We start from the raw sequence: 14,949 nt of genomic DNA, 5'->3' as shown, positions 1-14,949 counted from the left end.
TCGCATTAATAGAATAGTTTATTTTTTTCAGAGGAACATAACAGCACGACGATGTTCACATCTGATCAGTAAATAACGAGAAGGAACCATCTTCAGACCAGGAATGAGTGACGGGGAAGCAGAGCTGCAAGGAGGAAACAACACAAAACTATGAGACACCGATCAAACTGCTTTAATGTGGCTTTAAAAAAAAAAATAGATATTAAAGTTTGTAATCTCCAAAAATGAAGTAGAAGAAACTCACAGCGGCTTCACTCCCCGGAGGGCCGCACGCTCTCGAAGATGCCGGCTTCCTTCATGGCGTTGAACTCTTTGACGGCGTCGTACTGCTTGTAGAACTCGGCGTAGGCCCGTTTCCTCGGCTCCGTCACCGTGTACTGAGAGGAAGAAGAGACGGGAGCGTTTCAATCACAACGTAAAGAGACAGCCGGGCGGCCGGGAGAGGAAACGTTCGTCCAGCTGCGAAGGCTGATCTGAAACCAGCTGGAAGAAGTTTCTATTTTTTTAAGTCTGTCATGCAGTTAAATCCACAACAATTCATCATATTCTATAAACCGGTCACATGATTTTTATGTGAAATCTAAACCTGCAAAAGTAACTAAACATGTAGTCTAAAGTAACATGAAACAGAAATACTCGAGTACTTCAAATTATATTTGTGTAGCAGGAACTTCACACAGAAACAGTTCAATATGCTTCATGTTGTTAAATAAAAAGTAATAAAATGTGCACACAAAAAAAAATAGGCAAATTTGCTGATAAACATTCACACACGTGGCGTTTAGGGAACACGGGTAAGTTGTAGCGTCTAGTGACGGTCTGAGTGTGAGGCGTTTAAGGAACATCTATAAACTGTTTAAACAGATGAGACGGGAAACGTTGAGGCGTTCCTGCCATCTTGTGTCACGCGTGTGATTCCCGCTCTGACCTTGAACACCACGGCGGCCATGATAGACAGAGTGAAGGCGATGGGCAGGTGGAACCTCAGACGGCGTCCCAGCAGCCCCCTCATCAATGGCTTTGGCAGAGACATGGTGGATCACCTGCAGGGAGAAAACAAAGTCAGTTCTGTTGATACATTTAAATAAATAATAATAATAATAATAAATAAAAAGCTGCATCATGTGCTGCACAACATCAAACTGAACTGAAACAGTCACCGCTCCGATGACATCATGACGAGGGCAGCGAAATGTATATTATTTTCATTATTGATTAACCTGCCACTTATTTTCACAATGAACTGATTGTGTTTCAGGAAAAAGTTAAAAAAAAAAAAAAAAAAAGGCTGTTCAAATTTACTAATACCCAAATTAATGTTGTTATATTCAACCAAAAGTCTAAAAACCCCAAATAGTGAATTTACAGCCGTGAAATACAAACAAATACATCAAATTCTCTCATCTGAGGAAACGTTTGGAGCTTTTACTCCAAAATGGACTTTTACAACTAATTTATGATCACAATAGTCGTTTAATTTTCCATCTAAATGTTTCAAAGCAGTTATTTACTGAAAAGCATTCTGGTGGAAATGTAAGTAAAACATCGTGAACTTTAATGATTTAAACAATAAAAAGAGGAAAAGGAAACTACACGAACATGTTTATCATTTTTTAGCGTCAGTCATGTTTTAGTTTTTGTAAATCAGACATAAAATATAACAGCTGGCCAGATGTTGTGCACCGTGTTCACAGGCCGGGTTCAGGAAACACGTTTTCACGTCCAGGCTGTTTATAATCCGCGTGCTTGTAAGTTATATTTTAATCATCTTATTATTACAGCATCGTATTTCCACGACTTCACCTGTAAACGTTCATTTTCTAACGTCATCAATAAATCATTAAATTTATATCAGAACATATTTAAGTCAACTGGTCGAATATTGGCCTGAACTCAGAATAAATCAGAATAAATCAGAATAAATCATAATAAATCTTTAGTGTATAAAATATTAAATTTACAAGATTATGACAGAATCAAATCTCATCTGACATTTATTTTTCAACTGGTTCATTTTTGGAGGTTTTCAGCTGTAAAAGTTGATCATCCTTATTTTAAACAGTGTCTCGTCCCGTCTGATTAAACAGAGAAGCTGATGTTCACAGAATTTAGTGAAACAACATTTAATTCTTTTAAAGGTGAACCGACTTCATTCAGCGAAGTTAGCATCATGCTAATCTGAGCTAGCCGTAGCTAGGTCGATAACAGCTACCTGCTGGCGGTGATAAAGCCGTAAAACGTTCAATAAAACCAGGCGGTCGGTGTTCAACTGAGTAACAAACTCGTTATTTCCGAAAACAACCAACCAACACACTGAAATCGTTTGAAATGACGGAGATACTCACAAATTAGACTCTCGACCTTCACAGAAGCCGCTAACACACTTCCGCTGCGTTTCTCTCTACCGGAAGAGGTTTCTACTGGAGCCGCTGAGGGACAAAAGGAAGTGGCGGCAAAGCGAAGCCTGGCGGGGCAGCTGGAGTCACGTAAACACGCACTGACACATTAAACATGGTCACCGCTCTTAAATCATTGTGGACATGTTGTTGTTTTTTGTTTCACTGCTACAACAAATGACTAGACTGAACATTTTTACATTATTACTTTATTTTCTATTGTTATTTAAACATAAATAAATCAAACTTACCTGCCATAAAACGTATTTCTAGTCTTTGCAAGTCATGTCAAACTGAAATTAAAGTACGTTAAAATATATTCAGGGAAACGCTACTCGTAAATGACCCTAAACATCTATTATTTTACAAATATAGGCAATTTAATCTGTATGTATCTATATGTATATGTGTATTTGGTTTTTTTTTTTTAAATTTTAGGATCGTATCATAAATTGTTTGATGCTGTTTCAGAAAATACATTTACTGTAATCTGGTGAGGTGTACCTGCACACACACACACACACACACACACACACACACACACACTGCACACTTTTAGTTTTCATGTTGTGTAGATCATAAACCGCTGAGCAGCAACTTTGTCCCTTTATAAACATGTTGCAGTAACACATAGTGACCAGAAGAGGGAGGTGCAGCAGCACTGAGCACTTCACACATCTTTATTGGACTCGGAACAAAACATTTTACAACAGGTAGTGTAAGGCTGAAAATAAGAACATATGTCAATTTATTTCTATTAATATTATTTCTTTTTTTTCTCTTAAGTTAAAGTTATATTTTTGCAGACTCATCACTTTTCTTTAAATGTGAGGGAAAGAGAAACAGACACATGAAACTCGATTTTATAACATATTTTATTGTACAAAAATACTGCAGACTGTTTAGAGTTGAGTGGACGAGCTTCGCTACACAAACGCAGTACATAAAAAAAAAACAAGGTTCACCCTGAAAAAGAGAAAATTGTTAATTTTTTCTGTATCTTGAACAAACACAGGAACAATGAAAGCAACAATTAAAACCACACTCTCCATCTGCCATCTTCTCCTCTATAAAGTGCATTTTAACAAGAGTAAAGTACGGACACCTTCATTCTGACAATTACATGATAACTTCACTTTGTCACTTTTTAAAACCTGCAGAGAATTTTATCGGCATCAAGTACAAAACTGTATCGACGGCTGTTTCCAGGATATCAAACTTTTTTTTATCGCACGTCAGCTTCAGAAGGAACCAAAGGCAGCTTTGTCTTCATGAATGTTGGAGATCATCTGAAAACATTTAGATTATTCTGAATGTTTTTGGTAAAGGACTTTGTTACCTTTGGATAGAGGTGGGCTAGCTGTTTCTCTTTGTTTCCAGTCTTTATGCTAAGCTCAAGCTACATGTTTAACAGATGCAGGAGTGGTATCAATCTGTTCATCCACATCTCAGCAAAGAAAGAGGATTTACAAAAATGTCAAACAGTTCCTTGAAAGGTTTGCAAACCTAAAGGCTGCAATCCTGGATCCTAAACGTGTAATTCCGAAAATACGTAACATAGACATCTCTTTGCAGCGTTGTAATTCCTCAAGACAGGACTGATACGTAACATGTCAACTTAACACATGCAGAAAATAACAGACCAGGTTTGTGTTGTGGTTTTGTTTCGTTATTTTTTTTCTGTTTACAAAGAAACTGCTTCATTGGTCATTTTTCCCAGGGGCCACTTGTGGTATTTCAACAAGCCGAGAAACATTTTTCTCACAATAACACATCTGTAAAAACTGTTGACAGGAGACCTCAGTTTTCACTCTTTCTATTATGAATTTTTAATCCACGAGGTTTAATATTTGTGACACTTTCCAAGAATCTAGAAAAGTCCGTTTTTATTTGAGTGATATCATCGCAGTGTAAAGTCCTTCAGAGAACTGGACTCAAACATGATGCCAGCTCCATGAAATTTGCTCACAATAAAGCCAATAAAGTTTTGTAGCTTGAAGGTTTGCTTCCAGGTTGTGCGCCAAAACTGAACTTGCTCATTAGCGGCCGCCCCGCTATCGGGGGTTCAGCTCGGCCTTCGGTCAAAGATAAGCCTGTAGAAAATATAACTCACTTTTCTAATGTAAAATATACAGAGAGAGTAAAATACATCCATGACCTCTGAACAGTTTCACAGATCTGTCTTTTATAATTGCGATCTGGGTGGAAATGTTTTTTGGATCGCATTTCTGTTGTTGTTGCAATACCACGAACGGCCACTAGGAAAATTAGCAGCAAGTTTGGGTGGCGGAGCCGTTTCCAGATCTCCCAACACATCCAATGGTAAAGTCTGTTGCTGCTTTAAAATGAAGTCGTGTTTACCGTTTTCTTGAGAAGAGTCTTAAAGGGGTCACAACACATTTATTACTGTGTTGTGACATTAAAAATAAATGACAGCTCTTTGCAATCTGAGTTGTTTTTCCACACTTTGCGTCACCAACTGAAACCATTACATCAGATGATGTCAGTGCCTCCGACAGCTCCGATGATGACTTAATCAGTCCAAAGCACTGAAGGATATAAATGTGTTCTGTAATTCATTTAAATTCTACAAGTGCCACGGGACAGTTGTTTGTAAGCTGTATAAAATTTACGATTTAGACAAGAGACAAGAGAGGTTGTTTGGATTAGGAAGATAATTAAAACAACATTTTTATTTTTATTTGTTCATCGTCCACATTTTTTAACCGACATAAAACAACAGAAAAAAGGTTGAGTTTGGCTTTGTTTTTAGTGACTGTTCTCTTTCATTGATTCCTTCCTTCTTTTCAATATTCAGTAAAAAAAAGAAAAAGTGTGATTACTTGTGCATCAAAAAGTTCCGTCTGCTCGCTATCGTTTTCCTGGAAATAATTAAAACCTTGACGTTCAGTGTTTCCTGCTGCCTCACTCTTTGCTTTCATTGATACTGTAATCAGCGAGCTTGAGATGTTTGTTTCAGTATCTCGGAAACCACAATCGCACTTGTGTCTTTGAGTTCAAAGAGGAAAAAACGTGGTCCGTGTCCAGTCTTCGTCACTGGGACAAAACCACAGAAAAAGAGGACGATCGGGGGACGATCACAGTAAATTCCAGCTCATCAGATCGAACCTCGAGCGGATTCTTTCTCTGTCTTCCTGAAATTAAAGGAAGTCACATGGCTTCTTTCTTCCACTTTAACATGTGTGGCTTAATTAAAAAGTCCAAATAAAAGTCAGTTTTCAAATCTCTTCTTCACTTGTTTCCTTCTTGACCCGTTAAGGTGAATTCATAAGTTCCTAAAGTCTCCTTGTCAACCTCTTCAGGGCTGCTTTATCCATTAATCTGACAGTATTTTCCCAATTAATCACTCTTTTGCACCCTCTGCTGGTTCCCTGTTGGACCACCTTAAACCTGCTGGGAAGATTCTTCGCGTTTGGTTTCCTTGTAGTTTGAGGTCTCAGCTACGAACCAAACCAAGCTTGTGCAATCATGTTTTTATCATCGTAGAAATATTTCTCTCAATCGCTGCAGCAACTTCTTCTTTTTTTTTTTTTTTTTTACTGGCTGTAATACAAAATCTATTGATGGACTCCAGACAGTACAGAAGTCAGCTGCCAGAACTTTAACCAGAACCAAGAGACGCAACCGCACCACTGCTGTTTGAGCCTGTTTACATGGGCTCCCAGGAAACGATGGATTGGAAGATCTTCACGGCCTTTTTCTCCCACGTTTCTCACCTGTTACATCCATAAAACACCTGATATGCGGACTGACCTCCTCAGGCAGATGATGTGAACTGTGAGAGGGAACACTTTGGAACGACCCGCTTCTTTTAAATCTCTTCTTAAAACCTACTTTTATTTAAAGAACTTTTACCAGTTTTCTTAAGAACTTTGTGAGATTAAAAATGAGGGCCGTACCATCATGGACGTGGAGGGGTGCTGTTAGAAGTCGTAGGGTTGAACCATCATGGACGTGGAGGGGTGCTGTTAGAAGTCGTAGGGTTGAACCATCATGTAAGTGGAGGGGTGCTGTTACAAGTTGTAGGGTTGAACCATCGTGGAGGTGGAGGGGTGCTGTTAGAAGTCGTAGGGTTGAACCATCGTGGAGGTGGAGGGGTGCTGTTAGAAGTCGTAGGGTTGAACCATCGTGGAGGTGGAGGGGTGCTGTTAGAAGTCGTAGGGTTGAACCATCGTGGAGGTGGAGGGGTGCTGTTAGAAGTCGTAGGGTTGAACCATCGTGGAGGTGGAGGGGTGCTGTTAGAATTCGTAGGGTTGAACCATCGTGGAGGTGGAGGGGTGCTGTTAGAAGCCGTAGGGTTGAACCATCGTGGAGGTGGAGAGGTGCTGTTAGAAGTCGTAGGGTTGAACCATCGTGGAGGTGGGGGGGTGTTGTTAGAAGTCGTAGGGTTGAACCATCATGGACGTGGAGGGGTGCTGTTAGAAGTCGTAGGGTTGAACCATCGTGGAGGTGGAGGGGTGCTGTTAGAAGTCGTAGGGTTGAACCATCGTGGAGGTGGAGGGGTGCTGTTAGAAGTCGTAGGGTTGAACCATCGTAGAGGTGGAGGGGTGTTGTTAGAAGTCGTAGGGTTGAACCATCATGGACGTGGAGGGGTGCTGTTAGAAGTCGTAGGGTTGAACCATCGTGGAGGTGGAGGGGGGTGCTGTTAGACATTGCAGGGCCGTACCATCATGGAGGTGGAGCGCAGGGAGTAGCTGGGCCCTCTGAAGTGGTGCCACTTGATGCCGTTGAGCTTCCTGATATTGTGGCCGACGGTGTAGTAGATCCCGTTCAGGTTGGAGAAACCGCAGGCGTCAAACCACCAACCTGATGGAGGTGGAGATGGAGAGAGGGAGTAAGACGAAGATGAAGAGGAGTAGAAGTGAAGAGCGAAGAATAAAGTGAGGAGAGGATGAGGAGAGAGCGACCTCCGGTGAGCATCAGGGCACATTTGCAGTGGTCACAGTTGTCGTTGTCCTGGTCGCGGGTGCTGAAGCCGGTGCCGTGGGTGGTCAGGCTGCTCTGCCTCCCCGCTGTCCCGCTGTAACCTCGCAGATACAACCTGAGTGGGAGGAGACGGGCCGGTCAGTGAAACGTGATATTACACAATTACATTAATGTGGTGAAGTATAAAAGTAGGTGAGGGTGGATCAGTAGGTTCAGAGACTGCTCCTGTTGCGCGCCAACGATGTGCAGCACCGTCACGATCATGGAGCAGGAGGACGGTATCACCCTGATGACTGAGTGCTACAGATTGGATGCTGTGGCTGTGATCTTTGCACCCTCAGGCAGCACTGCTTTAAAAACAGACATCAATGTTTCGGTGGAAATCACTGCATGGGCTCAGGAACACTTGGCTGTAAGCGGGCGTGTTGAACACTTTCTGTTCCCCAGAAGTTTGACCCGACATCTGATGTTCCTCTGCTCACGTTTCAGTGCTGCACATCGTTCACACACAACTCAGAGCTTTCTGATCCACCTTCGTACTCGAGTACTTGTTTCGTTGTATTTTCGTAAAGCACTAAATTACGATACGGTTCGGTATGTTTGTGTTACTGGTACCTGTACTGCTGTTTCTCACTGGTCAGTGTGAAGTGGTCGTACTGGGAGTGGGCGGAGTTTCCCTCCCAGTCCCTCAGCTCCACCCTCAGAGAGTACTGACCCTGACTGGTCAGCAGATACAACACTTCGTTACCCAGCCAGTGCTCCCCGAACACGTCCCCGAAACCCTGCAGGGAGGGGGGAGGGAGGGAGGAGGGGAGAAGGGGGGGATGGAAGGGGGGAGGGGTGGAGGTGAGGTCTGATCATGATTGGATTTCATTTAACATTTAGTTTGATTAATGCCAATCAAACGGACCATCTTGTACTCCCTCCAGCTCCTCTGGAAGTCCACGCTGCCGTTGAAGCGGCGCTGGAAGACGGTCCAGCCTCCACCACTCGTCTCCATGTCACAGTACACCTGCAGGACGACACACACACACACACACACACACACACACACACACACACACACACTGTTAACAGTTTCTTTGGTTGTTTTATTCATGTCACACTTTAAACCAGTGAATTCCTTTCATGTACAGATCAACAGAGAAGCTGCTGGATCAGTTTCACAGCCGTTTATATGACCATCCTGTGAGCAGGTGTGCTGTTACCTGCACAGGTTCGGTCCTGTTCCCGATGTAGATGTGATACAGACCGCTGACGGAGTGACCGGCTTTATAGGCGTCTGCACAGTCGCTCCACATCTGGTTCCTCGGAGGAGAACCTACGAGCACAGAGACAACACCTGGTACACAGACACCTCCTGTGTGTGTGTGTGTGTGTGTGTGTGTGTGTGTGTGTGTGTGTGTGTGTGTGTGTGTGTGTGTGTACCTGTCGTGCCGGCCACCATGTTGATGAGTGTGTGGACGGACTCCATCAGCTGGGCATGCTGTCTCTGCAGGACGCTGTTGTTGCTGCTGGCGACTCTCAGCTGACGCTCCAGAGACTCGATCGCCGCCGTCTGAGTGGTGACGACCGACTGAGAGAAGAACGTTCGCTCCTGTTTAATCGTTCTGCACCGACAGCACAAACTCAATACACACGAGTTATATTGTTTTTAATAATAATAATTAAAAAAATGTACCTCTGATTCTATCACGACGGTCTAACTTCAGGACATTATTTCTCAATCGTGAAGTCGAAACTCAAATTTTTGAATGTTTTGAGCCACTTAAAAATGTATCTCCTTCCTGCACTGTTCAAAATGGGAAGTAAAAAAAAAAAAGGGCCACAAAAGGCCGACTTATGTTGAACTACAGGTGTGTATCAGTCACTCCAGGATTTCACTTTATTTACTTTTACACATTTACTTGTTATAAAATATTACCTTTTTATCCAAAGCTTGTTTTTATTGCTAACTTGTCTTATTAAATGATCATATTTTATATATTTTCCTGTAAAGCACTTTGAGTTGCATTCTACGCATGAAAAGGTGCTGAACAAATTAAGTTTATTATTATTATAAAAATCTCCTGCAGACTCAGATCTGTAACATTTACATTTGTGAGGTCAGACTCTCGTTCTGCATCTCGTACACTGAAAGCTTGGACTTATAAATGTCAAAAATGAGCTTGTAAATATAGAACTCACGATACATGATTTAATGTAGTGATTTGCATGACTGGTACCTGCAGCCGGTTCTTCTCCTCCTTCATGTCCTCCAGCTCTCCTCTCTGCTGAGACTCCAACATCTCAACTTTACTCTCCAGACGACTGAAACAGAAACAAACAAAGAACTCTGAATTATCAGCTGATTCACATGATAATATTAATAATAATAAAACATACTGCTTTACACCCGGCAGTAGAGGTACAGATGAAGGCTTTCTGGGAAATGTAGGAAGTCAGTAAACCATCAGACGGTGAAACGTGAGCTCGGTCTGCAGGGAGGAACCCAAACTATTGGTCCAACAAATGTGTCTGTAGCAGCAGAATAAAGATGAATAACTCGTCAATCAGTCTTCCTGCCAGATTGGACTGCGGCTCTCGTTATCTGTGCAGCTGAACCAGCAGAGCAGCTGTTGAAAATAGACCTCAGAGTTAAATCAACAACACACGAGCCAAACGAAGGAAACCCGATGAAGGAGCGGCAGCTAAAGTCCAGTTCACTCATCTGTATCTGTGTGTGTGTGTGTGTGTGTGTGTGTGTGTGTGTGTGTGTGTGTGTGTGTGTGTGTGTGTGTGTGTGTGCTGGTCGTCAGGAGTCAGGTGGGAAAATTGATCCTCTAGCGTTTCCAAGAGGACGACATCATCAGAGTGAGTTTTACATTAGCTTTGTGGTGAAGGTGGTTAAACACACATCATCAGCTGGCGGCCATTAAACAAAAGATCTCATCACGTACGAATAAAGCTCATTATCACTTTTTAAAGTTAATGTCATTTATTGTTTTTAAGGAGCAGTGTGGTTCACACAGGCTCTTTTTCCTGCTGCAAGACACCTGAAACTTGATTTGTTTGTGTTTTTGAGGAAGTCTCGGGGTTTCAGGGACAAAAACAGGAATACATTTTAAAATCTAAACACACACTTGTTTTGCTGTGTTTCATTAATCTAAACCTTACATCTTTAAAATGAAGTTTTAACAGTCGCCAGCCTCATAAGTCAGAAGGTGAACTGGCTCCACTGACGTCCTGCATGCGAATATCAGCGTGTTAACACCCAGAAAAATGGCCTACAGCCACATCTGTTCATATGATATCTGAGGTTTTAGTTTTTTTGAACCAAACAACCAGAAGTCCAGTTCCTGCTGACGTGAAGCTGACGAGAGTCAGACGCGTCCCTCCATCGCGCCGCATCGTTACACCAGTTAAAGATATCGTTTTACTCTCACAGGTGAGACCTCAGGAGCCCAAACTCCTTCTCAGCTCCTGGTGCTGATCACTTCGACATGCTGACCTCCACATGAACGAGGGAACGGTCACCGGACGGAGACTGATGGGGAGTTGGAAACCGCCAGAGGGGAGTGGAGGGAGGTGGAGGGGGTGGAGGGGGGCGCTGCGGTCTATGCAGCATGTGTGAAGTGTTAAAGTGTGCGGTGTAAACATGTAGACTCATGAGCTTGTAATTTCATACAGAAAGTGTGTGTGTGTGTGTGTGTGTGTGTGTGTGTGTGTGTGTGTGTGTGTGTGTGTGTGTGTGTGTGTGTGTGTGTGTGTGTGTGTGTGTTTTATGACATCAGTGTGGAGATTCAACCTGTTCCATCTTAATTAATTACAGGATTAAATACTGAGAATATTTTCCAACATCGCGGGCTCATTAAAGCGTCTCTGGACTCGGGGGGGTGGGGGGCGGGGGGTGGGGGGGGGAGGAAGTTATCTCAGGAATGTATTGTCACCAGAATTAAAAGCAGGATGTTTTTTATTTGTCATAATAGAACCAGATTTACAGATGAACCAACGAGCTCTCAAACTCACAGAAAATTCAATCAGAGCTTTTTCCTGCAGATGAATCAGGTGACTGATCTCCGTGTGTTTCTGCCTTCGGGCCCTCTGATCTGTTTATATCATCTGCTGTGTTTCCTCCAATCAGAATCCAGATTTGTTGATAGCCACAGAGTTAGAAGAAGAAGAGTTACGTCTGATCACATCGACACACACACACACACACACACACACACACACACACACACACACTCTCAGCCTGTGTTTGTATGATATCTGTTCGTGTACAGAGAATACGCTCGATAATCAGTCTGCATGTTTCAGCGTCCAATTTCACCACACGATGAAAAATTGTGAAAATATTGAGACTCTAAATATTTCTGTGTTTCCAATGTCTGCACTGACTGGAATATATCTCAAATATTATCACTGATAAGATCCCTTTCTTTTTCTTTTTTTCTTCGCTCAGTGTTGACTCAGATTATAACAAAATGTGTTTTCAACATTCATCTGTCTCGAGGGGGAAATCTCAGAAACACGTTACGACTGTGAAGGTCAACGGTCGTGTGGAGCCGAACCGCACAATCAGAAACATCAGTGGAGCTTCAAGAGAAGCATTTTGAGCTACAGATGAAAACAAACAGATAAAAAATACAATGTGTTCACTTAAAGCTACGATTATTGTTCGTCTGTTTTCACCTCGAATCTCAGTTTAACACTTGGAAGTACGACGTGACTGTGACATCACAAGTCTGGAGCCAATCCTGGTCCAGTATTCCTGTCAGTGAGTTTGTTTGTTATCACTTCTTGTTCATCTTCTTTATCTGCACTTGCAACTTTTTATAGATTTTCTGTGATTTACGTCTTCTATCAGCAGCACAACTTACTCCCGAATCCAGTGTTGATAATATTATATTTGATATTTATTTATTTACACATAAATCCCCATATTATTTTGGATTGTTTAAAAGAAAATCACCTGAATACAATCTGGATGTGACGAGAAACAGGTTTGGGCTGCAGTCAGAAGAAAGTCCACTGAACCGAAGAAGCTCTTTGAGGACGAGCGGCGAAACCAAACAAACGAGGAGGTTTCTACCTGTTCTTGTCCCTCAGCTGGCTGATCTCGGAGGTCTGCAGCAGCAGCTCCTTCTCCAGCTTGTTGGTGGACAGAGAATTCTCCAGGAGTTGGATCTCTATTCTGGACGTGTGGTTCAGCACCTGGAGGAAGAAAAATTAAAACAATGAATCCCAATGAACCCAGAAGTCCTGCTGCTAACGGGCCGGTTGAGCAGCGGGTCAGCTGGGTCGGTACCTTGGCTTCCACCACGTTGAGTTTGCGCGTCTGCTCGGCCGTGCGCGTGAGCAGGTTGGTGCCGATCTGCAGCATCGTGGCCGTCTGGTTGTGGACGACGTGCGACTGGATGTTCGACACGTCGCGCCTCATGCTCTTCTGGACGAAGTTCTCCAACTGCACACGCAACAAAATCATAAATACAACACGAGATGTGAGAGGAAGATGAACAAAGACAGAAAGCAAATCGTGGTCAGTAACATTTATTCACATAGCTGAGCTCCACCCAAACCAGCTGAGTAAGCTGTTTTTAGGTGAACAATCACAAAGGTTAGTTCAGTGGTCTTTACTGATGAGAGTTCAGTTCACTGGAGTCCGAGCCGAGACTGGCAAACAACCACCCACCGATGCATCATAAAACACGTCAGCAGGTCGGGTATATAAAGACGCAGCTGTCTCCGTCTCTGGGAACGTCCAGCGATGCCAACCCGCGCTGCCATGTTTCAACCCTTCGACCCTGACAAATAAATAATCCGTCCGTCCGTCCGGGTTTCTTTTCCACGTCCGCAGGATCTCGGTGCCACCGAGCAGCGCAGCGGCCGATAAATATATCGCTGCACCAACAAACAGATTAGTCCCAGAGGGAGGGGCGGCAACCAACGAGGCAGAGTTCAGGCCACTTTTGTTACATCACAAAACTTTATTTGCACTTTTAATGATAAAGTTTAGTCTTGATGGAGATTAGACTGGATTTAAATGTTCCCTGTTTAAATTTAAAAGTGGTTTGGAGTCAGTTGGTTTCTTATTCGCTGGATTTTCACTTTGTTTTAGATGTTTTTGGGGCTCATAAGCATTTCCTGAAAACAAAGTCTGGAAAATTATCTTTTGTTTTTAGTTTCTAGTTTTAAAAGTCCTTTTATTGTTTTTTAAAGTTCCCAATGATCTGATTTCATTCCATTAACCTTGTCGAGCTCTCAGGTCTTCTGGTACTGTCCTTTAATTTACACCCAAATGTAATTGTTTATTCATCAAATGATCATTTATTACGTTGTGCGTGAATGGGGATGGGAGTTTGTGTATGCGTGTGCTTATTGTGTTAAGCAATTTGTCTTAATTTGTATTTGTATGAAAAGTGCTCGACAAATAAAGTCTGATTATTTGATTTTAAGTAATGAATGAAATGAGATATATCAGATATCGATCAAGATATAAACAAAAAAATAAAACTAATTAAAACAAAAGTAAATCCTGAGCTGTGTTCGGACCAACACAGAAAACCTGGAAGAGAATCGATAACTGGGGTCAAACAGAAAATAAAACCAAAAGTAGACGACATTTTCTAAAATGTTTTTAAGAACAAATAATATTTGCACGCATCAATATCTGCATCATAATATCCTCAGAGACGCTCGGTCATCAGGATTCATCAGTTCTGCAGCACTTAAAATGAAAACAGGGAAAATATCCAACTATCATGAAGAACAACATGGATCCTGATCAGAAACTACTCACTTATTTCTTGATTGTTTTGCACCAAATCTCAATGAAACCTGACAAACAAACCAACAAACAAACATACAGGACCAGAAGTCTCCTTAGTGACGACGATAAAAAAAACAAAAAGCTTTTAAAACCCAACGAGAGACGTTAAAAATTGACTGTTTAATTGGTTTGTTGTGACGTCTGGCTGCTGACAGCTGATTCATGGTTCATGAGTGCTCACTAATCGCCCACTTTCACCCACGTTCTGTTTAAAATGGATTTTTTTCCTGCTGATGTTATCTGGCTGATTGACCGTATCACGTTCATCTCTCTTCACGCATGCTGACGGTTCTATGAATCATATTCACAAACCTATTAAAGTCGTTCAAGTGCGATAATGTTTAGTCTGCTTCAGTTCAGATTCAGATGAAAACAAGCGTCGCTCTGTTCAATGAGAAAAAAGGACATTACAAGAAGCGGAGATTCGTATCGCAGACAACTTTTTGCAGGGACTTTATAACCTGGAACAAAAAGAAAAAGAAAAAAAGCAACGAGAAAAGTTCATCAAATTATCAAACGAGGCGAAAATAGCTTCTCGTTTCTCCCTCCTGCTCAGCTTCCTGAGATGCTGCGCTGATAAACTTTAATGAAAGCCAGAAACCTCCACCTGGCTGCTGCACAGAGGGGAAAAAAAAAAAGAGTGTGAATGCTCAAACAGAAACATGTGAGAAGAAGCAGCTGAATTAAACCAGGAAAAGTTCAGCAGGTTCTTTTTCTTTTGGAGTCTCCGACATTAATCGACCTTTACTTCCTGTTCAAGGATGGAACCACACACACACACACACACACACACAC

General features: G+C 42.2%; 2 protein-coding genes across 3 annotated transcripts in view; both read right to left on the bottom strand.

The window, feature by feature from the left end:
* cox6c (cytochrome c oxidase subunit 6C) lies at window positions 1-2,441 on the bottom strand. The gene is made up of 4 exons (XM_069169631.1): window positions 2,346-2,441; window positions 929-1,043; window positions 245-377; window positions 1-124 (listed from the first exon to the last, which is right to left on the bottom strand). Exons 2-3 carry the CDS (start codon window positions 1,031-1,033, stop codon window positions 252-254), a joined length of 231 nt encoding a protein of 76 aa, XP_069025732.1. The 5' UTR covers window positions 1,034-1,043; window positions 2,346-2,441; the 3' UTR covers window positions 1-124; window positions 245-251.
* Window positions 2,442-3,259: 818 nt separating this feature from the next.
* The window catches only part of angpt4 (angiopoietin 4), a 37,015-nt gene continuing 25,325 nt past the window's right edge, over window positions 3,260-14,949 (bottom strand). For both annotated transcript variants that reach the window (XM_069169586.1, XM_069169587.1), the window contains 9 exons: window positions 12,634-12,789; window positions 12,418-12,539; window positions 9,569-9,653; window positions 8,772-8,919; window positions 8,552-8,664; window positions 8,254-8,355; window positions 7,959-8,125; window positions 7,325-7,458; window positions 3,260-7,223 (listed from right to left, as the gene is read on the bottom strand). In XM_069169586.1, the coding sequence (XP_069025687.1) occupies window positions 7,063-7,223; window positions 7,325-7,458; window positions 7,959-8,125; window positions 8,254-8,355; window positions 8,552-8,664; window positions 8,772-8,919; window positions 9,569-9,653; window positions 12,418-12,539; window positions 12,634-12,789 (1,188 nt within the window). In that variant the 3' untranslated portion in view covers window positions 3,260-7,062. The remainder of the gene's footprint in view (window positions 7,224-7,324; window positions 7,459-7,958; window positions 8,126-8,253; window positions 8,356-8,551; window positions 8,665-8,771; window positions 8,920-9,568; window positions 9,654-12,417; window positions 12,540-12,633; window positions 12,790-14,949) is intronic.

Source organism: Embiotoca jacksoni, unplaced genomic scaffold (genome assembly GCF_022577435.1).
Source record: "Embiotoca jacksoni isolate LCO1_2020_lvr unplaced genomic scaffold, fEmbJac1.0.p SCAF_46, whole genome shotgun sequence".
NCBI classification, from domain to species: Eukaryota; Metazoa; Chordata; class Actinopteri; family Embiotocidae; genus Embiotoca; species Embiotoca jacksoni.
Note: the sequence above shows the minus strand (reverse complement) of the source record. Positions and strands in the feature narration are given on the sequence as shown.